The 27,948-nt window shown below is 34.0% G+C and overlaps 3 protein-coding genes across 5 annotated transcripts in view; 2 read left to right on the top strand and 1 right to left on the bottom strand.

The window, feature by feature from the left end:
- Positions 1-8,982, top strand: part of LOC128231643 (probable serine/threonine-protein kinase ndrC) — a 9,457-nt gene extending 475 nt beyond the window's left edge. For 2 of the 3 annotated variants that reach the window (XM_052944684.1, XM_052944683.1), the window contains exons 2-5: positions 5,286-5,429; positions 6,766-6,881; positions 7,277-7,356; positions 7,835-8,982. In XM_052944684.1, the coding sequence (XP_052800644.1) occupies positions 5,292-5,429; positions 6,766-6,881; positions 7,277-7,356; positions 7,835-8,466 (966 nt within the window). In that variant the 5' untranslated portion in view covers positions 5,286-5,291 and the 3' untranslated portion in view covers positions 8,467-8,982. Of the gene's footprint in view, positions 1-5,285; positions 5,430-6,269; positions 6,334-6,765; positions 6,882-7,276; positions 7,357-7,834 lie in introns of those variants that run through there. The other variant, XM_052944685.1, reaches the window with a different exon arrangement.
- A 3,184-nt stretch (positions 8,983-12,166) lies between these two features.
- On the bottom strand, positions 12,167-19,492 carry LOC128229929 (corrinoid adenosyltransferase MMAB-like). Its single transcript, XM_052941837.1, has 9 exons — positions 19,366-19,492; positions 18,787-18,845; positions 17,859-17,952; positions 17,177-17,234; positions 16,820-16,892; positions 15,935-16,032; positions 15,262-15,326; positions 13,916-13,975; positions 12,167-12,586 (listed from the first exon to the last, which is right to left on the bottom strand). Exons 1-9 carry the CDS (start codon positions 19,440-19,442, stop codon positions 12,490-12,492), a joined length of 681 nt encoding a protein of 226 aa, XP_052797797.1. The 5' UTR covers positions 19,443-19,492; the 3' UTR covers positions 12,167-12,489.
- LOC128229927 (mevalonate kinase-like) lies at positions 19,491-26,657 on the top strand. The gene is made up of 9 exons (XM_052941836.1): positions 19,491-19,672; positions 21,595-21,742; positions 22,333-22,504; positions 22,850-22,974; positions 23,678-23,806; positions 24,311-24,356; positions 25,263-25,353; positions 25,635-25,760; positions 26,193-26,657. The coding sequence occupies exons 1-9, from the start codon at positions 19,604-19,606 to the stop codon at positions 26,448-26,450; spliced, it is 1,164 nt and encodes a 387-aa protein (XP_052797796.1). The 5' UTR covers positions 19,491-19,603; the 3' UTR covers positions 26,451-26,657.
- Positions 26,658-27,948: the final 1,291 nt, after the last annotated feature.

The following is a 27,948-nucleotide window of genomic DNA, read 5'->3' on the forward strand; positions in this document are numbered from 1 at the left end:
TGTAATATATTTCATACTGCGATCAAATTTAAAAGAGTACATCCGAATGTAGCATCGCACTTAATACTGCAATACATATGTTAGTCCACTTAAATGGCCGTCGACGAGGAGTCTTTTGATGATTTTTTTACTATGGCAGACTCGAGACGTCCACCTAGTTGTAGCGTTACAGGGATACATAAGAAATGTCAAAATAATAAAAAAAGTATCCGTGATCGCTCATTATTGTATCTATGCAATATGTCTGATCGAATGTCATTGTCAATCAGATTTCGATTGGCCACTATGATCCTAGTTTACCACAGGAATTTTACTCAGAGTCTGGTTTGAATTGATACATTAAAGTCATTTTATAACTAAATATTGACAAAATATTGCCTTCAATCAAAAACCTGGTCTCCTGGTCATTAACTGGTGTTAAATAGCTCATTGAGTTAATGGTTCTTATTATCATATACCTTATTTTTAATATATATAGTAATGGTAGGCGCGATTCCGTGCATGTGTGTGTGTCCGTCCGTCCCACATTCATTTATTTGCATCTCCTCTTACATTTCTCATGCGAATTCTACCAAACTTTCACAGATTGATGATCATGAAGTGAAGCAGCGCATATTGTCGGGCTTTCCTGATTTGACCATTTTTGAAAGAGTTATTGCCCATTGCTTATTTTACATTTAAAATTGGTTTCTTCGCAACTCCTTTTGTTTTTCATGCAATTTCTTACAAACTTTCACAGATTGATGATCATAAAGTGAAGCAGCGCATATTGTCGGGCTTTCCTGATTTGACCATTTTTGAAAAAGTTATTGTCCTTTGCTTATTTTACATTTAAAATTAGTTTCTTCGCAACTCCTCTTACGATTTTCATGCGCTTTCTACCAAACTTTCACAGATTGATGATCATAAAGTGAAGCAGCGCATAATGTCGGGCTTTCCTGATTTGACCATTTTTGAAAGTGTTATTCCCCATTGCTTATTTTACATTTAAAATTGTTTTCTTCGCAACTCCGCTTACGTTTTTCATGCGATTTCTACCAAACTTTCACAGATTGATGATCATAAAGTGAAGCAGGGCATAACGTCGGGCTTTCCTGATTTGACCATTTTTGAAAGAGTTATTGCCCATTGCTTATTTTACATTTAAAATTGGTTTCTTCGCAACTCCTCTTTCGTTTTTCATGCAATTACTACCAAACTTTCACAGATTGAGGATAATAAAGTGAAGCAGCGCATATTGACAGGCTTTCCCGATTCGACCATTTTTGAAAGAGTTATTGCCCTTTGCTTATTTTACATTTAAAATTGTTTTCTTCGCAACTCCTCTTACGTTTTTCATGCGATTTCTACCAAACTTTCACAGATTGATGATCATAAAGTGAAGCAGCGCATATTGACAGGCTTTCCCGATTCGACCATTTTTGAAAGAGTAATTGTCCTTTGCTTATTTTACATTTAAAATTAGTTTTTTGCAACTCCTCTTACGTTTTTCATGCGATTTCTACCAAACTTTCACAGATTGATGATCATAAAGTGAAGCAGCGCATATTGTCGGGCTTTCCTGATTTGACCATTTTTGAAAGAGTTATTGCCAATTGCTTATTTTACATTTAAAATTGGTTTCTTCGCAACTCCTCTTTCGTTTTTGGTGCAATTTCTACCAAACTTTCACAGATTGCTGATCATAAAGTGAAGCAGCGCTTATTGTCGGGCTTTCCTGATTTGACCATTTTTGAAAGTGTTATTGCCTTTTGCTTATTTTACATTTAAAATTGGTCTCTTCGCAACTCCTCTTTCGTTTTTCATGCAATTTCTACCAAACTTTCACAGATTGATAATCATAAAGTGAAGCAGCGCATATTGACAGGCTTTCCCGATTCGACCATTTTTGAAAGAGTTATTGCCCTTTGCTTATTTTACATTTGAAATTGTTTTCTTCGCAACTCCTCTTACGTTTTTGGTGCGATTTCTACCAAACTTTCACAGATTGATGATCATAAAGTGAAGCAGCGCATATTGACAGGCTTTCCCGATTCGACCATTTTTGAAAGAGTTATTGTCCTTTGCTTATTTTACATTTAAAATTAGTTTTTCGCAACTCCTCTTACGTTTTTCATGCGATTTCTACCAAACTTTCACAGATTGATGATCATAAAATGAAGCAGCGCATATTGTCGGGCTTTCCTGATTTGACCATTTTTGAAAGAGTTATTGCCAATTGCTTATTTTACATTTAAAATTGGTTTCTTCACAACTCCTCTTTCGTTTTTGGTGCGATTTCTACCAAACTTTCACAGATTGCTGATCATAAAGTGAAGCAGCGCATATTGACAGGCTTTCCCGATTCGACCATTTTTGAAGGAGTTATTGCCCTTTGCTTATTTTACATTTAAAATTGGTTTCTTCGCAAGTCCTCTTACGTTTTTCAGGCGATTTCTACCAAACTTTCACAGATTGATGACTATATAGTGAAGCAGCGCATATTGTCTGGCTTTCCCGATTCGGCCATTTTTGAAAGAGTTATCGCCCTTTTTTTTACATTTAAAATTGGTTTCTTCACAACTCCTCTTACGTTTTTCTTTTTCAATTTCTACCAAACTTTCACAGATTGATGACTATATAGGGACGCAGTGCTTCTTGTTGGGCTTTCGCAATTTGACAATTTTTGAAAGAGTTATTGCCCTTTCTTTATTTTACATTTAAAATTGGTTTCTTGGCAACTCCTCTTACGTTCATGACTTTATAGTGACACAGCGCATATTGTCAGGCTTTTGCAATTTGACCTTTTTTGAAAGAGTTATTGCCCTTTCTTAATTTTACACATTTTTTATGTTCCTGAGAAATACCCTTACCATTGAATGGCTTTCGTTACAAAAAATGTCCCCATGAGGCGGGGGATATAGCTGTCTTGGACTGCTCTTGTTCCTTTAGTTAATCAAAGCGCTTAAAATAAAGCATTGAATGGCTTTCTGCCTGCAATGTTTTGTGAGTATAGTCATTTAATTGTAAAACATAATCATTAACATAAACATCTAAAAATAGTATATGCTTGCTCATAACTGGGAGTAAGTGTATTATTGGTCCCAGCTTTTAATTTCCTTCGCAAAAACTTTTACAATTTTATGTTGATTCTCAATTAGTATAAGTCACTTGAAATGTGGAATACGCCAATTAGTTACTTATAAGGTATGGAGTAATTCTCAATATCATATAAAACCTTATCTGGAGCTTTGGTCTTATAAACAATGCACTGCACGGATAAAGCATTTAGGCATTTTGAGTAAAATCTACTCGACACTTCAAACTTGACTTAGGCCTATTTAATTTAGTACCAGGGTATGCCAGATAAACCAAATGCATCCAACAAAATGCATTGGACATATTCATTAGGTTTATGTTTAAGGCTTCTTTCTACTACGCCAAATACCTCTAGATCGAATCACTCACAAACTATTTATTCCCTGTATGTTTGATGTACATGTATCTTAATAATGCCCTCAACCTAAATGTATGTCACTCTTGGACAAAATGAACAGATTTATATCAGTGGTTTATAAAAATGCATATGCATTAATTATGCTACATGCTCATGACTTTGGACTGAAAGTACTGCGACAAACTGAGAAATATTCACACACTTTCCGTTTCATTTGGCATTACATGACTATGACACAAATTGTAGCAGGTCAATAGCCTGTCAATGCTTTACGCGATTTGATTTAAATGGTAAACATGTATAATATGCATTTAATAGTAATGATTAATTGTTAGTATGTACTAAAACAAGAGAATGGTTTTATGCAACACACATTTTACAAACTCAAGTACAAACTAACAATCTAAATTAACAAGAGGCCCAAAAGGGCCTATGCTCTACTGGCATGGCTTTTGTGGTCATTTTCAATCAAGAGCATGTGCGTTTGAGTAATAGGCAACAAATATATAGTTCACTTTTTGTGTTTGGGTTAGCTGAAAACGCTGCACATTCAACATCTGAGGACAGGAAGTGTTGTAAGCAGATTAGTTGCATGAACTATTTCAATATGTGCCAAGTAAAGGTAATCTGAGGTTAAAAAATAATTATGAAAAATACAATTAAAACTGAAGACTGTATCGTGTTCACAAGCAATTGTTTACAGACGCACAAACGCACAGATCCACATACTACGTATACATTTCCATCGCATAAGCTCTTCTGGCCTTTGGCCAGTAGAGCTAAAAATGTCTAGTAAGAGCTGATTTAGGCAATTTAAAACATAGAAAATATACTTATGAATGAACTACAATCACCAAAACAACTGATTGTGGGATATAAGTATTTTAATTTCATTTAAAACATCATGGTTTGATATCTTACGCCTAATTAGCATTTAATTGCACCATAATACGATCCATATTTTTTCCGGGTTTTAACGTGTGCTCAGAGTGAAATTCCAGGGAATAAACCTCTCCGAATGCGATGACCCAGATTCTATTCTTAGCTACAATGTACATGTAGATATATTTGGTCCTGGGCTGCAGCAAAATCTAAACACACGTCTATAAAACATGTATTTATTTGATTCAGTATGTGTTCATTCTGAAACTATTTGCGGATTCTGCTTTTTGTATTGTGTTCTGTAACTCGCTGATATAAAATAATTGCTTTTTGTATAATTTTAATTGCTTTATATTAAGCGAAACGCAGCTTGTTTGAACTATATTAACCGCATAACATAGATTGAAAACTCATAACAGCGCCCATGTGCGCATTAATTCACCTAAAGTTCAAAATGTACTGTAAATCTGCCAATGCCATATCCGAGATACTGTTATAAAAGTCTGCAGTCCTGGCGGTCTACAGCCTAAAAAACAGATGCGAGCAAAGGCAAAATATTTTTTTCATAATTAATATCTCAAATGATAAGATCTAAATACTTGTGCCACATTTATGTTAAAACACCTGCAGCCAATGTAATAAAACCTTCAAAAGTTAGCCGTTTGTTATCCTGTGGCTAGTTTGCATATTAAAACACTGATTGGTCAATGGTTAATATTTGCTAACTATTGACCAATTATTAAAAAAAGATTGTTAACATCATCCTTACGAAAGTGAAAAAAATAATCTGTTTTATACAAATGGCTGCTGGTCCAGACACTGATAACACTGCAAAATCACAGGGGGGCTGATGTACAATATACCACCAAATTCATTTGTTAAATATAAAACAAGATACAAAATGGTTAAGATTGGTCATAAAACTGAAAAACAGAATACTCAAATAAATGTCAATTTCCACTTCCAGCGAATAATGCAGTTCTCTGATGAGGAGGTTTGGTGTGAGTGCAGTGACGATGAAACCTACAACCCAGCAAAGGGAATGAAAGGCACATGGCAGCCCAAGGCAGAAGATATACTGGCTGTTTTTGAACAGCTCAAGGAGAAAAAGGTACTCACTACTTGACTGTTTTCACCTTCAGACAAAGTTATTATAACTTTAATTTACCTGTACTAGGTGTTCATAACAAAATAATAAATAGTAAAATAAATGCTAGTTTGAGTCCTAATGCTGTTGATGGTAAAGAGCTTTATTTAATACAACAGCAATACTTAAGCTTGTTCCATTTTGTTAACCAGGTTTTCACTAAGTGAGGGTTGACATATCTTTACTTAAGTTGGTATTAAGGAAGAGTTTATGGAGACCTTTCATGGGATTGAGTTTGGGACCTTGGGGTCAAGGTCAAGGTCACTGTTACTAAAATAGAAAAACAGTTGAAACTGAATTACTTAGGATTTACATATCTTGACCAAACTTGGTATTTAGGAAGAGATTATTGAGACCTTTCATAGGATTGCATTGGGGGTTTCAAATAAATAAATAACTCAAGTTAGGGTTGACATATTTTGACTAAACTTGGTATTTAGGAAGAGATTATTGAGACCTTCCATAGGATTGCATTGGGGGTTTCAAATAAAGAAATAACTTATGTTAGGGTTGACATATTTTGACTAAACTTGGTATTTATGAAGAGTTATGGAGACCTTTCATGGGATTTTTTTAAGCCCCTGGGGCCAAGGTCAAGGTCACTGAAACTAAAAATAGAAAAACAGTTGAAACTAAATTACTTTAATGAGGGTTGACATATTTTTACTAATGTTGGTATTAAGGAAGATTCATGGATATCTTTGATTGAATTGTATTTGGGGTCAGTAGGGTCATGATCACTGCTACTGAAAATTGAAACTGAATAACTTTTGTTAGGGTTTACATATCTAACTTTGTATGTAGGAAGGGTTTATGGAGAAATTCAATGGGGTTGCATTTGGGAATCCTGAGGTCAATGTTTTGTCAGGTAAGTTTTACTAAAAATAAAAAAAAAACCTGTTGAAACTAAATCTCTCAATGAAAGCTGCAGTTCTTTTGTTAATCATTGAAAATTTGGTTTCATCGCATTTCTTGTATAAAGCTTAATTACTATATTTTCCATAAAAATCTTGAATTTCAAGGTTTTGAAGCATTAAATAGTCCTAGTGTAGACTCCTTCCCAATCCATGCAGTTAATAATAATGGAGTGTAGACTTCAGCACAGATGAGTGTTGACTCAAGCACAGACAAGTGTATACTCCAGCACAGAAGATTGGCGAAGATGAGTTGAGACCCTAGCATAGACAGTTGTTCGTGCAAGCACAGGCTATTGTACGGCATTCTTGTGTTTTTATTTAGCTATTCACCCTGCTTTATTCCAGTGTACCCCAACATAATTATGCTTTTTCATTTTCTGAAGGTGCTGGAGTTGAACTGGAAGTGCCCGGGGAGGCGACCGCCGGGCTCGGAAAATGAGGAAAAAGAAGTTGTGAAAGAGGAAACAGTCACCACCCCTGTCAAAACTGAGGAGCAAAGGTATGAGATTCATGAAGAGCAGTTAGTAGTTAATGGCCATAAAACCTGGCATCTCTGCAAATCATTTAATTTATATTGCATTCTTAAATTTATAAACATATTAATTTCAAATATTTTTAGCAAATCAAAGCAATAAGTACATAAGGGCTAAGGTAAGTACAATTTTTTTAGTGTTATTGGTCTATTACTGTTATCATTGAATGGTAATAGTGTCATATTATGCTGTAATCCGAAATAAAATTCTTATGATGTGATTTAGTACCAATGTTATTTGCTTATGAACTTTTTCAATTTTTTTAAATTAAAGCATGACTATTTAGCCTTATTAATATTTTTTTGTGTTGCTATATCTTACACTTGAGATTATTATTATTATTAATATTATTTTTTTAAAGACCAGCTATTCCAAATGAGTTCGACTTTGACGATGATGATGGCCCAAATAAGACGGTTATCACTCCTAGAAGGACACCAGGTTTATGTGTTTACTTTTCACTTTTACTCATGAGCATTTAGTGCTCAAGCTGGGCAGTTTCTCTTCTGAACGGCTTTTTATGATATTTCTTTGTAAACATAAGAGAAAAACTAGACTTTGTTTCTATGATTCCTCTTCAACTTCAGAAGTTTAATTTTTATTTTGTTAAACATCTCTTAGCCTGTCTTACATGCTTACTTGTATGTTTTGAAATTTTGGCCAAGAAGAGAAGCAATATCAAAACATTATAGATATTACTGGTTAAAGTTTTTCATGTGTAGTTAAAGGTTGATAAATGTCAATTACAATAACCTGTACCAATCTGCATAAATATCTGTTATGGGGAACGCAACCTTTGCTGTGCAGGCGGAAACTACCTTGTTGCTATTAAAGCTAACAACTTACCGCAATAGTGTGACAGTATAAGTGCTAATATATATTCAATACCTGTTAGCGTAATGTTTTACACATGTTGCAGGTTCAGCACCAAGGTCACAGAAAAAGGTTGCGCGGATGGACAAGGTTCTCAAGGACATGATGCAGCAGCGTAAGTTGCAGGCTGCTGAGCGTGAGGCCAGAAAGCAGGCCACAGCAGCTAAATCCCCTCGCAACCCAAGCAGCCCGGGCCGTGCCAGAATTGGCAGTCCTGCAGGAAGCCCCAGGACACCACCCGCTGCTGGTGGAGGGTCCAACCGACAATCGCCCGTACGTTTCCAAGGCCCCACTGATGGCTTACAAACCACTCCTCTGAGGCCCCCACAAGAGACCCAGACTACTGGTATGCTGAAACCCTCACACAGTGTTAATGAAACTTCAACTGCTAGTGTAGGCTCACCTGCAGTGAAGACAGATATGACCACTTCAGCAGTGCCAACTAATCAGCCAACATTTAATAATCAAACCACTTTGGTATCCAGAACTCAAGGAACAGACACAGTTAACACTCAACAGTCATTGTTTTCCCAGTCGCAACCACAGGAGGCAGTGGCAACTCCAGTCACAAAGGAGTCAGAAACTGTCGCTCCTGTTTCACAAAATACCAGCACTGCCTCTCCTGTCACAGACACCATTAAAACTGAATCAGTAACAGAAGCTATGGATACTTCTTGAGCAATGATATTGCAACCTGACCTATAGTTTTAACTTAATTTAAAATGTATAAAAAAAGAAATACTTAAAATTGTCTGTGGCTTTCCATAAAGATAAAGACATTAAATCTAATGTGGCCAAAAGTTTCCTTTGGTAGAAACATTCATACAGTTCTGAATGTGTGTATGAGTTTCTTCAAATAAAATTACAGATGTAGCAAAATATGTAATGGTTTTATTTTATACCAACAACTTGTATATTTTTTCTAGAAACAAGTAATTTACCAAACACTCTAAATATCACATTACCACATATAGTGGCAGACTTGCTAGGTACCTGTGTTTTAAAAGGGACTAAATACAGTCTTGGAACTGATTTCCTTCTTTGATATGAAAATCAAGATTATGTGACTATAACAAAAAAAGGTTGTGAATGTCTTGTGGACTGCCAAAAAATGTTTTACCACATTGTGTTCATCAATCTAGGTAGTATTGTAATCATTACTGCAATAAATACTATGTAAAAGTTTGAAGTTGAGGTATTGTCTTGAATAGTGTCATTGCCAAGCACAACTTGTTGCACACAATGTCAATGACAATATGCAGATGTGTTACAAGTAACATTAATTTGTTTTAATATTGATTAAATTTTGGTACAGTGCCATTTGACTCTAAAAACAGACTAGTGTTGTCATAGGCTTACAGTGATCTTGTTCGGTCCCATAGAAATGTTTTTGTCTGGAAAGACAATGTATAAGAAAGCATCTTTGACAAAGGCTTTACATGAACATAAATGTCAGAGATATATTTGGCTCAAGTAAGGGAAAGGACATAAAATTGAAGGCTAAATATGAAAATTTTTCGAGCCCCGTGTGATGAGCAAGACAAAGTTGTAAATTGACATCTTGGTGTACGCATGTGTCGGTCTGTTTGGCCTGTATCTTGACCATGCATTGTAGGGTTTTCTAAAAACTTGCCATGAAGGTTGACAATGATGAGGTGACTTATGTGGCACAAAACCCGGATCTATACCTCAAAGATCAAGGTCACCCTTGGAAGTCAAAGGTTGAAATGATCCTTGTCCGTGCTGAATCCTGATCATGCATTATAGGATTTTCATAAAACTTGCCATGAAGGTTCATCATGATGAGGTGGCAAGTCCTGCACAAGTCCCAGGCCTGTACATCAAAGGTCAAAGGTTGAAATGATCTTTGTTTAGGATTTATTTTGTCGTTTCATGATGCTGTTTCAAAATAATATGCCATGAAGTTTCACCATGATGAGGAGGCGTGTGGCACACAAGACCCAGGTCAAAGGTCAAGGTCACCCTTGGAGGTCAAAGGTTGAGATACGTCTCTGGCTGGCTGGACATGCCGCCTGATGGTATTCAGTTTACCTTAACCTTGTACCTACATTGGACTTCAAATACTTGAGGTAAACATGTATGCCACTTGATATTGAATTAGGTCCGTTCTCATCAAGCTACAAAGCAAATCTTGCAAGTTCTGAAAACCAGAACAGTGTCCAGTGGATGGATACTCGTGTGACTAACTGAACAGCAAAAATCAACTACAGGGATAAGCCTAGCGGCCAAATTTAACGTTAGCTTTTAATTAAAGGCACATGAAAAGCCATACAAATATATATTTGGATTTGGTAAAGATTGTATAAGAAATGCTCAGACTAGACAACGGACACAATGAATTTGGTAAAATTTTAACAATTCAAGGGCTATAACTCAAGTAAAAATGTGATATGGCTTGCTTGTGAAATTATGATATTATGCCAGGAAGCACTGTTACCAAGCTTGATAAGATTGTAAATGAAACCTGTATGTTGGATAGCACCCAAGTAAATTTGGTCAAATTTTGACAATTCAGGGGACATACATGTGTTACTGTAGAACTATATTATCTGGTTCTTTTTCCTTAAAAGTAAATACATTTTCCTGATATATGTGTTGCCTTGTTGGGTAAAGATTGAATTGGAAATGCTGCAGTACAAGAAAGTGTGATGATGTGGACGATGACGTTGGATCACATGTCAGAGCCCTATATGCAACATAATTAATCTTAGTGGCCTTGACCATGGATCTACAGATCTGGGTATTGCATGCAACACATTTAAGCATTTTGTACCAAATTTAATCGCTGTTCCAAGTTATATTTGTTTCGACCATGTTGAAATGACAAGAGATGACCTACTCTCTACAGGAAAGATTCTATGACATTGCAATCAGTTTATAAGTAAACTTGTATATAAACTTGTGTACTTGTCCTAGAACCTTTGTGTGTTATAAGCAACACATCACTTACTTTTGGGTAACCACTGCTGTAGTGACATTAAGTAGCAATATACACTGTAGAAAAATACGTTTTTGATTGTGACCTTGTCCTTCAGAACCTAAGTGTTGTGTAAATGACCTTTCTATGGTGAATATTTGGGTCATGTTATATGATTGTAGTGACCAATGAAATTTAACAGGACATTGGATCTACCTTCAACTTTAACTTTGGTTAAACACTGATCAATATTTATACAAAAAGCTGCAGAAACAAGCTCAGTAGCAAAAAGTTTAAACATAAACCTGGTTTAATGGCACGGGGTAAACGCCAAAGACATAGAACATAAAATCACAAACAAGAAACATCCTCGGCACCCCCATCGTATGATGACATAACCTATATGATAACCTAAGCAAATCAGCTGTAAAAATCTCGTTCTCATGAATAATTAATAAGTTGAAATCCAGGCGCTTGATTGGTCGCATGAGACACACCTCATGCGGTGAAGAAATGGCCGAGTAGTTACGGATGTAATCTCTTATGAAAATAATCCAATGACATCACGGCTAACAAATCATTTTAGGCAGGATATTGTTAAATATGCCATTAGCTCTTCACAAAGGAGTTTTTTTTTCCTTTTTATTATCGGCTATTTCATTGGTCAGAAAATGGTTATGAATATTCAGGATTTACGAAGTTTCCCTAGCCAATTTGCCCAGGGTATCATTATAGATTATGATACGCTGGGGTGCCGAGGATGATCAAGCTACAAAATAAACATTATTAAAGGATTTAATATACTAAGTTTGTGATTTTAACTTAGTCTTAGATGTACAGACATTTGTGTTGTGTGCGGCACATGGTCTTCCTGTATTTTACACCATGTTATACATGTATAAACTTTGGCTGTCCACTGTTGAAGTAACAGTGCCAACACAACTATGGTTGCTATTTATAAACCCAAGTTAGTGACCTTACACATGGGACCTGGCCCCGATTTCTTAAACAATCTTAAGTCCCTTACAATGGGATCAAACTAAGCTCACTACTGTTTCGGTAATTATATTCTGATTTTAAATGAGTTTTATATGGTGGCATATAGGTGGCATACATGTTCGTTTTTGTCTAGTTATAATTACTGAGTTACATCTTAAAACAACTTAATAGGTAACTTGTTTAAACAATCATATAATATTTTTGCGTTTTCAGCTATTAAATACATGTTACAATCTTGTTATCCATAATTAATATTTTCCATAAATGCATTATTTAGTAAGTATTTAAAGGTTTATCACTCAAATTTTATGTTTGTTATGCATGTGTATGTATTGATTTTGAAAAAGAGTGTCCTTTTCAATGACTAAATATATATAGCTGTTTAATTTGTTCTTGTATGAAATAAACACATCCATGGGAATTCAACTAGAGATATTCATTGGTTAGTTTTATTTTCTCAAAAATAAACACACAACAGTAACTATATTCTAAATAACACAACTCCAAAAAATGAAGTATAAATACTGTCAGCATTATAACAAAATGTCATAGAATTTTTCTGTACTGTTATGGTTCATGTGGTTAGACTATACTTCAGTACTTATGCACATTTCATACTACAGTTATTATGCAATTTTAACTATTCCTGAGCTTTTCATTTAATTATTAGAAATAAGAACATTTATTGAATCATGCTGATTGTGCTAACATACGGAAACATGACCATATAGAAAAATAGATATTTCTGCAATTATAACATCATTTTACGGAGGTGGTTGGTACAAGCGTCGGTATATTTTCTCTTCCTGTCCCTCCCTGTGAGCTGCCAGTCGCGCCATAGTAAACAGCAGGTCACTCAGCCTGAAACAAATATCATAGACCTGTATACTCTAGCCCAAGTTAAGGCATTCTACCAGCAGATTTTCTCCTATCACACACATGACACCAAGATGCTATGACTTGAAAATAACAGTTAAAGCTGCACTCTCACAGAAATACCATTTTTAAAACTTTTTTATTTTTTGTCTTGGAAAGAGCAATTTTTTTCGTAAATATCTGCAAACCAGTGATATATGATTGCTGACAAAAAAATCAGATTGTAGATTTTTATATTTCCGTTTGAAAATTAATGTTTTATGGCTTAAACCGCTACTAACAGTTTAAGAAAAATGCATAAAACATTACTTTTTGAACTTAAATATAAAAATCTGAGATCTCATTTTTTGTCAGCAGTCTTATATAACTGGTTTCCATGGATTTTCGCAAAAATTGGCGCGTTCCAAGACAAAAAAAGAAAAGTTGTCAAACCGTTCAATCTGTGAGAGTGCAGCTTTAAAGCAATTAAAGCCTCTGGAAAAACAAATGCCCATGAACTTGGATTCCATAGGTTCCATTGATTCATCAGCTTGTTACTGTAATTAGCGGGGACAGAAGTACTCTAATCTTGTGTCTTGTTAATTCGAACACTTTAGATCACTTTTTTTCACACAAAAAAACTGACAGAAACAGGAGCTGTCACTTGTTCAGTTAGTTTAAACATATTTATTTTACAACGATTGTGAAACAAATTATTACAACATTATATTAATCACTCTCGTTGGCACGATTTTACGCGAGAGTGTGGTCTTGTGTTGTGGGGGAAACCGGAGAACCCGGAGAAAACCCACTTGTCCGGCTTGGTGACCACAAACCAAACTCACATGCGCCCATGTAACTTGTTCAGTTACAAATGCCCCTGAAGTGTTGACCATACAATGTTAATCTAGAAAGGAAAAGTCCGGACAAGCCTTTATGAAAGTATGTAACGTAAATGCATAATTTCACTGAATAAAATAAAACAATTTATATAATGAATGACGTCGCCATCATTAAATAACATCATTATGTGTTTTTGATATATAACTTGTTATTTATGTGTAATAACATGATGTGACATCCTAAATAAATAGTGTTGAAATGTGTGCTCTATATAGCTTGATGGATTATTAAAGCGCCATTATTCATAAAATTAGTATTTATGATAAAATAAAATATCATATTCATGCTCTTTTTATACTCAATTGATAACATAAATTAACAAAAAATGATGAAAGACTTGTAAATTATAGAAAACTTGGTTGATATTTTTTGTGTTGAATGACCACTCATATAATATCCTGTATACATGTATGTCTACAATACTCAATATACCTATTGAGGTATTTCAGTGGTTCTGTGTCCATTTCCCTGGCTCTTATACAGGTGGTAACTCTGAAAATAAACATCATTTATTAAAGCTGAGAATTTCTTGTCCATAGAGATAGCAATATATTACAACATTAACAACGTGAATAAAAAATATTTTGATTTAGTTTCATGAAGAATAAAAAACTAAACATGGAATTTTGGTACACAATGCATTTGTGAAAAAAATGACCTTTTGACCAAGTTTTTGACCTGAAATGACCCATATTTACACTGGTCCAAAATATCATGCTGAGAAATATTCTCAGAGGAAAGGGGTTCCATATAAGCCTTTGGCTTTCTCCTCAATCCTATACTTGTATATGAAATGCTCTATATATTAATTATGTGAAGCCAAATTGATATTGTTACAACCAAGTATTTCATGGAAATTGGATGATAACTGATGAATTTGTGAAAGAAATCAGAACCCATAACACAACAATTTGTCTTAATATTTGTGACCTAGGTTTTTTTACCCATATTCAAACTGGACTTACAGATCATGCTGACAAGTATTCTGACCAAGTTTCATAAAGATCGCATTAACACTGTATTTAAGACACAATTTTTTTTTTCAACACAATTGTAATTGTTAACAACACCCAAATGCAAGCCCATCTGCCCTGCAGACCGCCCGCCAGATTTTCACCAATTGATGAATGTGAAAATCTGGCTTAAAAAACAACATTAAACATACATTGGAATAATTGCGTATATCATAGCCAACAGAAACTACCAGAAGTATGATTAAAAATTTTAATTAGGATGTGCGATATATCAATAACCAAATATATTGTGACACAGAACAAAAGTAATAAGTATCGATACGTAAGGGCAATCATATCATATGTTCTTTTGTATTATATGACATAACTTGTAGTCAGTTTTGTACGATTTTTATTAGTTCCTGATTTCAAAGATGACATTTCTGAAAAAGTGAAACAGTGCATAATATTGTCAATACATTTTAATTTTAGTCAAAACTTCAATATTACAACAATGCAAAGTTGTGAAGGACGGATATGTGCATGTTATTAAAAAAACTGAATACCTAAATGTTATCTTGTGAACTTATAAATTAAACATCATACAATACTTATTTGACTTTAAACAATATATTAGAATCACTACCTATATATTGATGAAATATCATGATGAAGCATGACACTCTTTTCACAACAATACCCATCCCTTAAGTTTTATGATATTATATCTGGAAATAAACTACTCTTTTTGTTGTTTCTCATGAGACAAATTCAAGAGCATAATAGGATACAAATTATAAATGGTTATTAAGCTAAAATCCTTACTTTCTCTCAGCTCTTCTGCATATAGCCCTTGCAAGGTGTAGGGATGTAGAACTCTTCCCGCCAGACTGGAAATCATACATGATTGTATAAAATTATATAACTTTATATACATACAAAAACAGAATATAGATTTGGGAATGATTCTCAAATATAATGTCCTTTATTTCTCCTTTTTCAATTCTTATGAATCTTACAGTCTACTGATTTTAATTCAGCCTGTCTTTATTTTTTGAATGGTAAAAGTCAGAATTAACTTCAGAATAAACTATCATCAATGGATCTAAACACAGTTGAATTTAAGATCAAGCCCTGTTTCAAACTTGCTTCAGGATTTTATAAAGCAGGGCTTGTTGCCATCAGCACTCGGTGTAAAAGTTCGGGCTTGTTCATCCGAACGGTTTAATGTCAATGATAAATATAATTCGTAACAGTCTAAAGTTGATATAAAGTTAAGTAAAAATGGTGAGCTGGTCAATTTGTATGGGTATTTGGCTCTCAACCAAAGAGGAAATGGGTTCAAAGAACAATAGGTGCAAATTCTCAAAACCACTATAAATGGACACAGTATTGGCTTTCACCTAGAACAGACTGAAGGTCATTCTATAAGCCTTTAGTTTCTGTCATAATTAAGCTTGAAAAACAAACAGCACATAAAATTGAAGTTGAAACATACAGGCAATATGAAGTTCTTCAGTGGGGGGAGTTGTGAAGTATATTCATCAATCCAAGACTCCAGGGTTGGCACACACTGGTCACTGAATGCAGTTAAGCCTGTGGATTGGAAACAAGATTACTCCAGTATCTGATAAAAAGACTTAGTTTTAAAGATAAAATAATTGCATGCTCTCTTTATTGGTGCTATCAAACTAAAAATCAGCATAATTTTATGTTTTAAGTTGCGCTGGTCTCACTAGTCTTAAAATTATACTAAAAGATGAACATGGGTAAAATCTGTTTCCAAATGTTCTAATGTTATGAAACAATACCTCTCCAAGCTAACACCAACACTTTTTTCTTTTTTTTTCTGTGGAAAAGAGGCATTTCTTGACAGTTATTAAAGCCAGAGTTGCGGGCATTTCTCAACATTTCCACATTGTATCTGGAAATATGTGTTCTTACTTTCAAGTGTATATCTTGGAACTATTTCTTCATGTTGTGCCAAGGTTAAATTTTTTAATGCTGATGAAAACACAAATTCTAGCGATTACATTTAGGCTAACGTGCGACGTCAAACAAGGCCAACAGATCCCTTCAGAGAAAAGCATGCTGGACCCTGAAGGGGTCCGCTGGTCTTTATATACAGTAAATTATCAATCCAAACAGAGCCCGGGCCTTGCTAATTTGCATATTACCAACCAAGTAAACATATGTACTATGAACGTACTTCTGTCTTTAACGGAATGTTTATTCTATGAACGCACATCTGCCGCCTACAGCGGACCATTACACTATTTTATTTTGAAATCAGACAAGCACGTAAATATAAATGTTGTATTCTAAAAGTAATACCGTACTTCAATTTAAAGGTTTACGCTTTATTCTATGTTGTCATACTGACTTTTATGTGATTCTCTAGCAGAAGATTTTGGTGTGGCAATATTGGAGCCCACGTCTTGGAGAATGCACTGAATCTGAATAAAACAAGTCAACAAAATAACAGGGATTATTAGATAAATGATTAGGATAACACCTTAATTACTTTGCATTTACATTTAGATATTAATTGTCAACTTTATGATTATGTTGGATATCTTTAAATAACAAGAGTAAAAAATATCTAGTAACGAAGTTAGTTATGCCAAAACAAAAAAGAGATCAGAAAAATACCAAAATTAAACAAAACCAATCAGATTCTAAAAAAAAATATCTTCAAATCCTCATGTAAAATTAATTCTGCAAGTGAATATGAAATTACCTCATCAAGTCGGTCCAAAAATGGGTGTCCAGCATCTTTACAATACTCCTTTGCAAGTCTAGAAATATAGATTCACGATTTAAAAGAAACAAGCAAATTTTTTGTATTGATATCCAAAGATATGGCTCTAAAAAGCAAAAGAATGAGATGATGATATGGACGATATCTAAGATTTGACCTAGTGACATAGTTTTGACCCCTTTTACAAGCGGTCAAGGTTTTATCATAGGGAACATTCTGACCAAGTTTTAATATTATCTGACTAATCAATACCAAGATATGGTTCCAGACAGAAAAAAAAATATGTGATGGACGAATTGACAGACAATGACAAAACAATATCTCCTCCCGAAACCTTTGGTTTGGCAGCGGATAATAATTATAAACCTTACTGTGGTCTCTTTCAATAAATTAAACTGATATGTTAACAACTAGTGTTTTATATCTTGAATTAGTGTTTAGGCTCATGTACAGATCACCAGAAGGATTTGATTTTAATCTATTAGAAAAACGTGGACATAAACAACTGCCAAATATCTATTTAGTCATATATTAGTTTTTAAGGTATTAACCTTAAGGCAACTCTGTTAAAAGTGACAACACGAGGTTGCTGAAATTTATTGAATTAAAAAAAGTACCTCCCAAATAACTGATTCCCTATAAAAACATAATAAATGCTTGCCCAATTGCTGATGTGAGTTCATCAGTCGTGCCTAGAGCTTCAAATATCAGGTCATCTTTTCTCCTTCTTTCCCCAGTAAATGTGGCTGATGTTCCTGAAATAAAATCAAGCCATAAACTTTCTACATCGTTGATAAAATTCGCACAAGCACAAATCAATGCATACTTTTTTTACTAAGATTACTTAGATTTAGACAACTCTCCTTTCTTCATCACTCTCTCCACAGTTCAAGCATCAGTTCTAAATATTGTAGATATTGTAGCATAGTTTTCTCCTTGAAAAAATGAAAGCAAAAGAGAACTCCTTGTTAAATTTACTTGAAACTATACAGCCAGATAATATTACTATTTTTAAACTTGATGAATATTTATTTAAAGTGTTAATATAAGGATTGATCAGATTTGTTTGTGTGTTCATGATGTTTACATACAGGAGGAACACACACTACATGTGATTATTCATTAAATAAATTTAATGCTTACAATGTATTGTTAATATGCATTTATCAATTGAAATTTGGTCTGACCCAGCACAGTGTAAACAAAATTATATCCTGTTTGCTGGTCAATCCTCCTTTTACATCAGCTATTTCATCTGTTTAAAATCAAAAATTGCTGACAACTGATTTACAACAAAATTGGACAAAATATAATTTTGAATATTAATTCGCATTTGTAGTCACTGTATCACATTGGCATTCACAGTTGAGTTTTCCTTGTTAAATGTGGACTGTCATCATATATCTTAGATTTTAATTCAGATGTTTTTTTCTTATACACCCATGTTCCTGAAACTTAAAATTGTTCAGCAGTAAAATGTGTTTAGAGGAAGAATTATTTAAAGCTTTACAATGTTTTGCAAACAGTTGTATCTCTCTGTTAATTTTTATTTTAAATATTAGAAAATAATCATCCAAAGGCAAAGTTACCTTTATCTCCTGTTTTGGTATATATTTTCATGCCTCTTGATATCAGCAGCAGCTTTGAACTGAAAAACGGTACATGTGTAGTTGAATCTAAAAAAGGCAGAGTCTCATGTCCATTTGAAGAAAAAGCATAATTGCAATGTTTACCTCTCAAAGCCCCAATCATTTATAAGCTTAATTATAGATGATGAAAATACACTTCAAAGTATTTTTTCCAAGAATCAAAGTATTTCCAACGAGATCATTAACGAAGATCCACATGTGGATCAAACCTGTGACTTGCAGAGTTTGATACTCTAACAACTAAGTTGAGCCATCAGTACATAGAGCAAATAAGAAGTACAGTATATGCTGTTGACACACATATATGGAATGGTTCATTAAAACACTAAGGTGTTAGGTAACATAATTGTCCATATTCTTTTTACATCATCAAAAGTTTTAAGTAACATAACAAAATTAATGTCAAATTCCTTGAATAATCATCATTCATCAATACAACTTTCCACGGATATTTACAGCTCCCGTTGTTTTGCATTATTATGTCATCCCATAATTTCAATTAACATCTCAACAACATACCTATTTATTACTCTTTCACACAGAAAACTTGCATTTGTGCGCTGCGTTTGACGAAACAAGCTAAGAAAACCCTGCATTTTTTTATTAATTTGTTTTGACAGCTACCTTCTATTGAAGAGCTCATTCAATGTCGTGCAGACGCTTAGAAATGGGAGAAGCCTAGATTGTAAACATTCCAGATTTTTGATAGGAAATTTGTATTATATGACAGCACTCTGTAGAAAGTTACTATTTTAAAATGAATATTAAGGTATCTGCACCAGGTAAAATCATCTTGCACGGCGAACATGCTGTCGTATACGGGAAGGCAAGTAGTAAAAATGTGAACTGATTCGTTCTCAGTTAATTCGTACCACATGGCACTCAACAGTTACATTGTGGTCGTCACCGTCCTGTGTGTCAGCTTAGTCATACTTTATGGCTGGACTCTTTTAAAATCACTTAAATGATAATTTGTAATGCCGCACACTGTATTGATCTAGCCACAATAATTGGATTCTGATGGTACGTCAAATACAATCTAAGATTACTTGTCTAATATAAAAGATGTTCAATACCGTATTTCTAATCCCGAAAAGAAAGATTTGCCCTATAAAAAAACATTGTTTTTACAATTTAACATAGAGTAATACATTCTTTCCAAATACACTAAAACATAGTGATACAGTAACTTTAATAGTCGTACAATTTGTTTTAAAAAGGCTTTTATTAATCTTTGTTTTTATGGTTTAACCTTATGTAAGTAAACGTTATAACAGAAAGGCACTAACACCTGCCAATATTTTCATGGCTTATTATATATTTTATTTAAATTAAAAAAAAAATTCTAAAGAAACATTAGCCAAAGAATCAATAAAGTGTCTTATATTAATTTAAACTCCAAATAGCTTGACATTGTAAATGAGGACCAGTAGCAATGCTTCCAATCACTGCGCTGTATTCACCATTGTTTTAAAAGCAGTGAGTTTGGACGCTCATAAGGCATCCATTTATATGCACTAAATATCAAACTTGACCAATTTTATACATTATGATGTAATTACAGTATTGTTGGATTATAGATATCATTTTATAAATGAATAAATATACTCAAAATGAGTGACAGACAGGTCACGAAGACGTGTTAACTCTTCAATATAATATAGAAAGTCAAGAATAGCTGTCAGATGATCAGTTTCGTTTATCTATAAGATCTTTATTTGTATAAGAAATTAAGCATACATACTGGATGCAAATATAGACTTCATCATCATTACAGTCAAAACCCGTTGGCTTGATATCCCAGGGACCGGTCACAATACTTTGAGCCTTGCAAATATCGAGCTAAGTGGGAATGCTTACAAAGAATTAAAAACAAAATCGGTCCTTTTCATCCAGATCGAGCAAATGAGGAAATTGAGCCAACAGGTTTCAAGTGTATTATCCTCCGCTGTGAGGGGGATATTGTTTTGGCATTCCCACCTGACCGTCCACCACACTTTTGTCGATCAGTAAATTGCACCAAAAAAAATCACTGGGGTCACATTGGGTCAAAACCAAAGTCATTGGGTCAATTTCTTAAGTAAATCTTGGGAACAAAGGTAATACATCCGGGATGATCTGCACCAATGTTCATAAAACTTAATCAGAATATTTGCCTTGATGAAATCTTTGATTTGTTTGAAACTGGGCCACATGGTGTCAAAAAAATAGGTCTCCTTTACAAATCTTAGAAAAACCCATATATTTGCTATTATTTTTTTGCAATATTTCTGGTCACCAAACTTAATTAAAATGTTTGCCTTTGTGAAAACTTTTATTCATATGAAACTTGATAAAGTCAATAAAAACTAGGTTACTAGGTCAAATCTAAATGCTACACTATATAAAATGTTATTTTATTTTGAACAATTGTAAACAAATTCATATCTTGATCATATTCAACATGCATTAGAGTCCATTACTCTGCAGCGATATTGCATGTTTCGGTTGGAATATTTCACCAACACTTAATTTCAAAATCATCTACTTTGCCCTTTCAGGCGGGGGATATCAATTCAACAAATTTGCTTGTTTGTATTACAACCTGGTTATTTTTGTTACTTTTTTAAAATTATTATTGGCAATTCTTTCTGGAAGACAAAAGGTTACCAAATTATACCTTTGATGAAAGTTGTTGTTTATATATCATGGGTCTTGGTTACCACATATGTAGATAGAGATAAGTGAATATTTATAAAAACATTTCAGGCTGCCATTGCTGCCAGCTTAAATTTGAGAACAACTGTGGAGGTATCAGAAAATGAAGATGCTAAGATCCTGATAGATTTCCGGGCTCTTGGACTGAATCAGGAATGGAGTCTGGGGGAAATATTGGAAATAGTTCAAATTAATAAAGGTATTTTGAGGATGTTTTGCACATTTATTTTAAAGACATATAAGATGATATTGTTTATCACATTTTCTGGCTTTCAAAGTTCTTTTCAACAAATGACTAGTAAGAGAGGAATGTTTGGTGTGTGTTTTTAAAATCATTATTTAGAATATTAAAACTGCTTTATTTGTGTAATTGTTGTACATTTTGATAATTAGGCCCACTTGACTGGTTTAGTTTCAATAAGGGTACTTTCATGTTAGGTAGGGACATCAAAATGCAGATTTCAATAATCTGTATTTGTTCTTCTATTTGTGCAATAACTAATGTTTATACCAAGCATATCTTTTGTATAATTAGATTATATATTTTTTTTAAATAACAGAAAGGGCATTTTGCTAACAGAAAAAAGGCCATCATGAGAATGACTTACTCGTTTCGTAAATATGATATATTAATTAAAAATAAGAAACTGGATATGTGGATTTATATATAATTAATTTGTTATATAAAGAATATGGTAATAATCAGATGTTTTGGGTAATTTTATATTTTTTTTCAAGTACATGTCATAAAATTGGTGAAAATGGCAAGTTTCTGATGTTATGATTCAGTGGATGTAATGGCAGCAGGTCCTATAGATGAAGTCCTGCTAGGGAAGCTGGTTGTGTTGTCTGGCCTGGGTGAAGACCGCAGTAACCCCAAACTGCAGGCAATCCTCATATTCCTGTACCTTTACACAGCCATATGCCGGAAACCTGGGAAGTGTTTAAAGACAAGAGACAGGTATTGATCATGGGTCTTTCTGTTATTCAACTGATTACAAAGTGTAATTATGAGACCTTTATTAACATGTAGTCCTATAATGTGGAAGATATGATTTTGGCTCTGGACAATGTTTGGTTCAACTTTCAGAAATATGATGTAATTAACAGTGCATGGTTACACTACATAATAAGAAAAGTTATTTCTATGATTTGCCATGATTTTAATTTTTATAACAGCTAAGATTACACTTAGACTTAATTTGTTTTTATTCAAAGTAATTATACAAAATAATAATAAATTCTGCTTAAATTATGACTCACTGAATCACTTATGAGGGATGATTATCTTTTTTCCCTGTTTCAGTTCTCTACCATGTCTGCGAGTGACTGTGAACACTCAGTTGCCAATAGCAGCTGGGCTGGGCTCATCAGCAAGCTACAGTGTGGCCCTGGTGGCAGCCCTGCTTCTACAGCAAGGAGATATCAGTGGTCAGTGATATTTCCAATGTTGTAGTTACGTGTATAAGACTGGATAGACAAACATGTACTTGTGTCTAGTGCAAATTGAATTGCAGCAATATCGATATTGTTTTTACTGAAACTTTATTTAAATCTGTACATTGTTGACTTGATTTAACATTGAGAAGAGGTCTTGTTTGCATAGATGTGGTCAAAGTGTGTAGATATTAAAGTGTACTGAAATGTCTGTCTACAAAAATGCATTTCATATAAGTCAATATTTATATATTATGTTGCTTGAATCCACTGGCTATTTTTTATACAAACATTTGTTGTTAATAAACTTTCTTTAACAATAAATACACAGCTTCTGAAAATTGTACTGATTTCGAATCATGATGAGTAATATTTCAAATGTAAATATTAAGGTAGATCACATTTGCTTGTGTGTTCATTCTGTATGAATTGATAATTACTTAGAAGCATGATCAATCTTTAATTGAAGTGCGTCTCCCACCCAAAAGATCCCTTGTTCAATTCAGTCCCCACATGTGACTCCTTCTTGTGGCTTCTTATAATTGACACCCGTATCTGTTATAGACCAGAAAACAGCATGACATGGGATTCTATAAGCTACCAGCTATTCACACAATCAAGTTTAAAGTCAATTAGTATACATGTAATCTAATCAACAAGAGCTAAAGCAGTTTAAAATACATGTCTACTTCTGCAGCTGCTGAATCATCGTCAGGACATGCGTTGTCTGAAGAACACCTGAACCTGGTAAGCAGCTGGGCGTTTCTCGGGGAGAAGATTGTTCACGGTACACCATCAGGGATTGACAACTCTGTCGCTACATTTGGTACACAACATTGCCATATTATTGTCATGCTCATAAATGTTACAAAAATCTTAAAATAAGGAATTTTTACATTCACTTGAGTATTAGGGAGTAAAACAAAACATATAATCGCTCAACTATGGGTCATTCTTGTTCACCAGAGTGATGATGCTATGCGTACCACAATTAGATTTATCATTATCAAACCTCTGATGAATGAGAATGCTACAGGGTTACAGTGATCGAAATGAACATAAGCCCGCAAGCCCTGCACTGGTAAAATGCCTACCGGGCTTGCTCAAATTCTAAATTTTATATAGAAGGGCTTGTTCAAAACTTTGATGCTAAACAATAGGATAAGAATTCGGGCTTGTTCATCCAAAAGTCTTATTTTGATGACTGGGGTATTTAATGGGTATTGTTAAAGTATTAGCCATTTCATATCGTTACAAAAGTTAACAAAAGTACATCTAGAATGGCAGTGGCATTTAGTGGCAGAATAAGTTTCATTTATGGTTCTTTCAGGAAGTGCGATCAAGTTCTGTGCGGGAAATGTTACAAAACTTTCAAGGTGGGTGTGCAGTTTTAAAAATGATGGAAGTACATTTAGGAATGAAATCATTGCTGTTTATTATTTCCTATATACAACCACGGGAGCTGTGGATGCCTGGTGACCACATACGAGTGTGATAGGGTTTTGTGTACAGTGTAGAGAAAGAAAATGGAAAAATTACATGGAATAAAATATTACTAATTAGTTTTTTTCAGCCTTGAAAGATTGCAAAATATATAATTTTACCTCTGATTTCAGTTGAAATTTAAGATCAAAAATACAAACTGTGATACCTTTATCTATAATGTATTGTTGGTCCTTCAATATTACTTAATTTTACTAGTAATCAGCAAGCAGTACCCTTTCAAATGATTCCAACATTATATGCGGTCACCAGGCATGAAAATAATACATCTACTGCCAATTATGTGACTCGGCAAGTATCATAATAGGCTGTTTGTTCAGAATTGGTTAAAGTTAACAACGTTGTTAACAGCATCGTTTTGAACATTTAAAGGTGAACTACTTTAAGATGCGCTGATGTATCTTAATAAAACAGTGAAGCTGAAATTATTGTCTCGAACCTTGTTAGATATACTGTAGATCACAAATGTGTCCATGAATGTTCCAGAGCAGATAAGATATGAAAGTTAAGAATGATTACATTAACAATGTTTCTAGCTTTATGATAGTTCTGAACAATTGGCCCAATATATGTCAATTCATGAATTCATAGTATTCAGCAATATTATACCCATATGTACCCATCAGAAAAATAAAAATGTTTCTACTTTTTATATAGGGAATTTTCATTATGCATAATTATTATTGTTTCTGCACATATTGTTTCTCAGATAATATGGACAGAAGCGTCCTTTGAATGTACCCACTAAATGTTTTAAATCTTAACGTTTGTACATCCAGTATGCCGAAGTTGAGGATACTTGTTACCAGTACTGGGGTTCAGAGAATAACCAAAACATTGGTGGACAGAGTCAGAAAACGAAAACAAAAGGTAACCATTGTTTAATGTCAGTTAAAAAACAAATTCTTTATCATAATATTATTGTCTATGTTGTGTAAAAGTTTCCATAATTATTAAAACCTGTTTTTATATCTTAGATTTTTTTGTATAAATATTAGATTAACGCCGTATGGATTAGAAAAGTGATTCCAAGTACAATGTGCATGTATGTTTGACAACTATTTAATACTGTAACAGTAGGTATGAATGTTTTATTTAGTCACATCAATAGCAGATAGATTGTTAGTTTATGGACCTGATTATGTCCCTAGATGCCAGAAGTGCTTGATCCCATCATGGATGCAGTGGAAGGGGTCACAGACAGGTGCCTGGAGTGTTACAATGCCATGACAACGGTTGCTGGGCAACAGTTTTCTCATCACATAGATACCCTCGAGGTATTATGGATAGAAAAATACAACTGTATGTTTGACAATAAATAACAAATGTTTATTTATTCATTTGCATGACCTACCTAGTTATTAACTTCATTGGTTGTCCGGTTAGGGTAGTGGTTAGCGCACTCGCTTCTCACCAAGGCGACCCCGGTTATATTCCCTGCCTGGGCACATGTTAGTGGGTTAGTGGTCACCAAGTGGGACAAGTGGATTTTCTCTGGGTCCTCCAGTTTCCTCCACAACACAAGACCACACTCTTGTGCAACATTGTGCCAACAAGAGTGACTGTCTTCACAATCATTGCCAAATATACAATGTTTAAACTAACTTCATTCAGTATTGCAAAAACAACATTTCAATTGCCTTACATAAGTGTACAAGTTAAAGTTTTATGAGAACCTATGCACATGTTCTTTTAACTTGTTTGTTTAGGAGCTGGTAGACATCAACCAACATTTGCTTCAAGCTATGGGTGTCAGTCACCCCAAACTGGACAAGATATGTGAAATAACTTCCCGGTATGATCTCCACAGCAAGCTAACTGGAGCGGGGGGAGGGGGGTGTGCCTTCACCTTGCTGAGGCCAGAAACCAACCAGGAGGTGGTGGATATCGTCAGGTCAGAGCTCCAGCAGGAGGGATTTGTGTGCTTTGAAGCTGACATTGGCTCAACTGGAGTGATGGTGCACTAGGTGTAAAGGCTCTATTGACATAACTAAATGGGTCATATTTTGCTTCATATTTAAGTGAAATAGATAGTTCTTATTATCAATGCTTGAACAGAATGAATTTAGAGTCTGTATATTTAAGTATACTGTTTACTTTATTCATGCACTTTACACATATATATATATATACAGCCTGACTTATTATGTATATGTGTATTTGCTACATGTATATTATGAATGCAATAAAATCAATATTTTAATCTGATATAAATGATTATTCTTTTTTTAAGAAGATGAATCAAAATTAGATTATGGTGAGATTGAATAAAGACAATTGTGTACAGAACATGTTCAGCTTCAAGCTGTGAAGAGCTACCGGTATTAGAATTACTCAAAACTTCTTCTGAGTACCTAAGAACAGTTTTACTAAGGGTAACTTCTAAGCATTAATATATCATAAATATGCATTGAGAAAGGTTTTGTTTAAGAACTTATTAAAATTAATTTTGATTTTGATCTTGAAATTCACAGATTTACCGTTTTTCCAACTTTTTTATTTTTTGTCTTGTAGTTAGAACATTTTTGCATAAATATTTGCAAACCAGTGATGAAAGACTGCTGACAAAAGATCAGATCGCAGATTTTTCATATTTCCATTCCAAATTTAATGTTTTATGGCTTAAACCGTAACTAACGGTTTAAGAAAATGCATGAAACATCAATTTTAGGCGAAATATGTAAATTTGCAATCTGATCTCTTGTCAACAGTCTTTTATCAATGGTTTACAGATATTTACGCCAAAAATTGCTCCTTCCAAGACAAAAAATAAAAATAAAGTTGTCAAAACGTTCCATCTGTGAGAGTGCAGCTCAGAATTTAAACACCTTAGTCTTTAAGCCACATCTAAGGCTTAGATGTATAATATTATGAGGCAGCATGTTTAAACGAAAATATTTATATCAATTATTTAAGCTATGATCAAAATATACTCATATAATTCAATATAGTAGCATAAACTGGAAGAAATATTCAAGTGTCAATTAAATAGATGTTCTACTATAATCACGGAGAGAACTACTAAGAACTACTTAAATCTTCTAAGAGCTACACTAATAGTTTCTAAATAAAGTTTAAATCGAGAGAAAAGTTCACAGATTTGAATTATACTTTTGCTTTAATATTGGTAATGTGCAGCTAATTTCACGCGCATTATTTATTTAATATTTTGACAGCACTAGGGATAAATCCTCGATTTTTATGTGTTGTTTGCACTTGATACTGAAACAGCCTCTTGCCAAATATCTGAAAAGCTGTGGCTGTTTAAAAAGTTTTGAAGATCAATGTAACTTTCAGAAGATGTGAACCTACAGTCCCAGAATCATGTTGGGGCAAATAAGATGGAGAAGATTTTGAATGATTGCTGACTTAGAGGTACTGCAGGTCTTTGAGAGTGAAATTCATCCACAATTCACAAGCAGAGAATGCACCAGATAACTCAAATGTGCGATATGGTCTGGTTAG

The sequence above is a fragment of the Mya arenaria genome, chromosome 4 (genome assembly GCF_026914265.1).
Source record: "Mya arenaria isolate MELC-2E11 chromosome 4, ASM2691426v1".
Taxonomy (NCBI): Eukaryota; Metazoa; Mollusca; class Bivalvia; order Myida; family Myidae; genus Mya; species Mya arenaria.

Coding starts and splice junctions, on each gene's coding strand:
- LOC128229929 (XM_052941837.1), bottom strand. CDS start 19,442: ATGCAGGGTTTTCTTAGCTTGTTTCGTCAAACGCAGCGCACAAATGCA. Junction 16,893..17,176: donor TTTTGGACCGACTTGATGAG/GTAATTTCATAT, acceptor TGTTTTATTCAG/ATTCAGTGCATTCTCCAAGA. Junction 16,033..16,819: donor TGCTAGAGAATCACATAAAA/GTCAGTATGACA, acceptor TCCAATCCACAG/GCTTAACTGCATTCAGTGAC.
- LOC128229927 (XM_052941836.1), top strand. CDS start 19,604: ATGAATATTAAGGTATCTGCACCAGGTAAAATCATCTTGCACGGCGAA. Junction 21,743..22,332: donor AATAGTTCAAATTAATAAAG/GTATTTTGAGGA, acceptor GTTATGATTCAG/TGGATGTAATGGCAGCAGGT. Junction 25,761..26,192: donor ATCACATAGATACCCTCGAG/GTATTATGGATA, acceptor TTGTTTGTTTAG/GAGCTGGTAGACATCAACCA.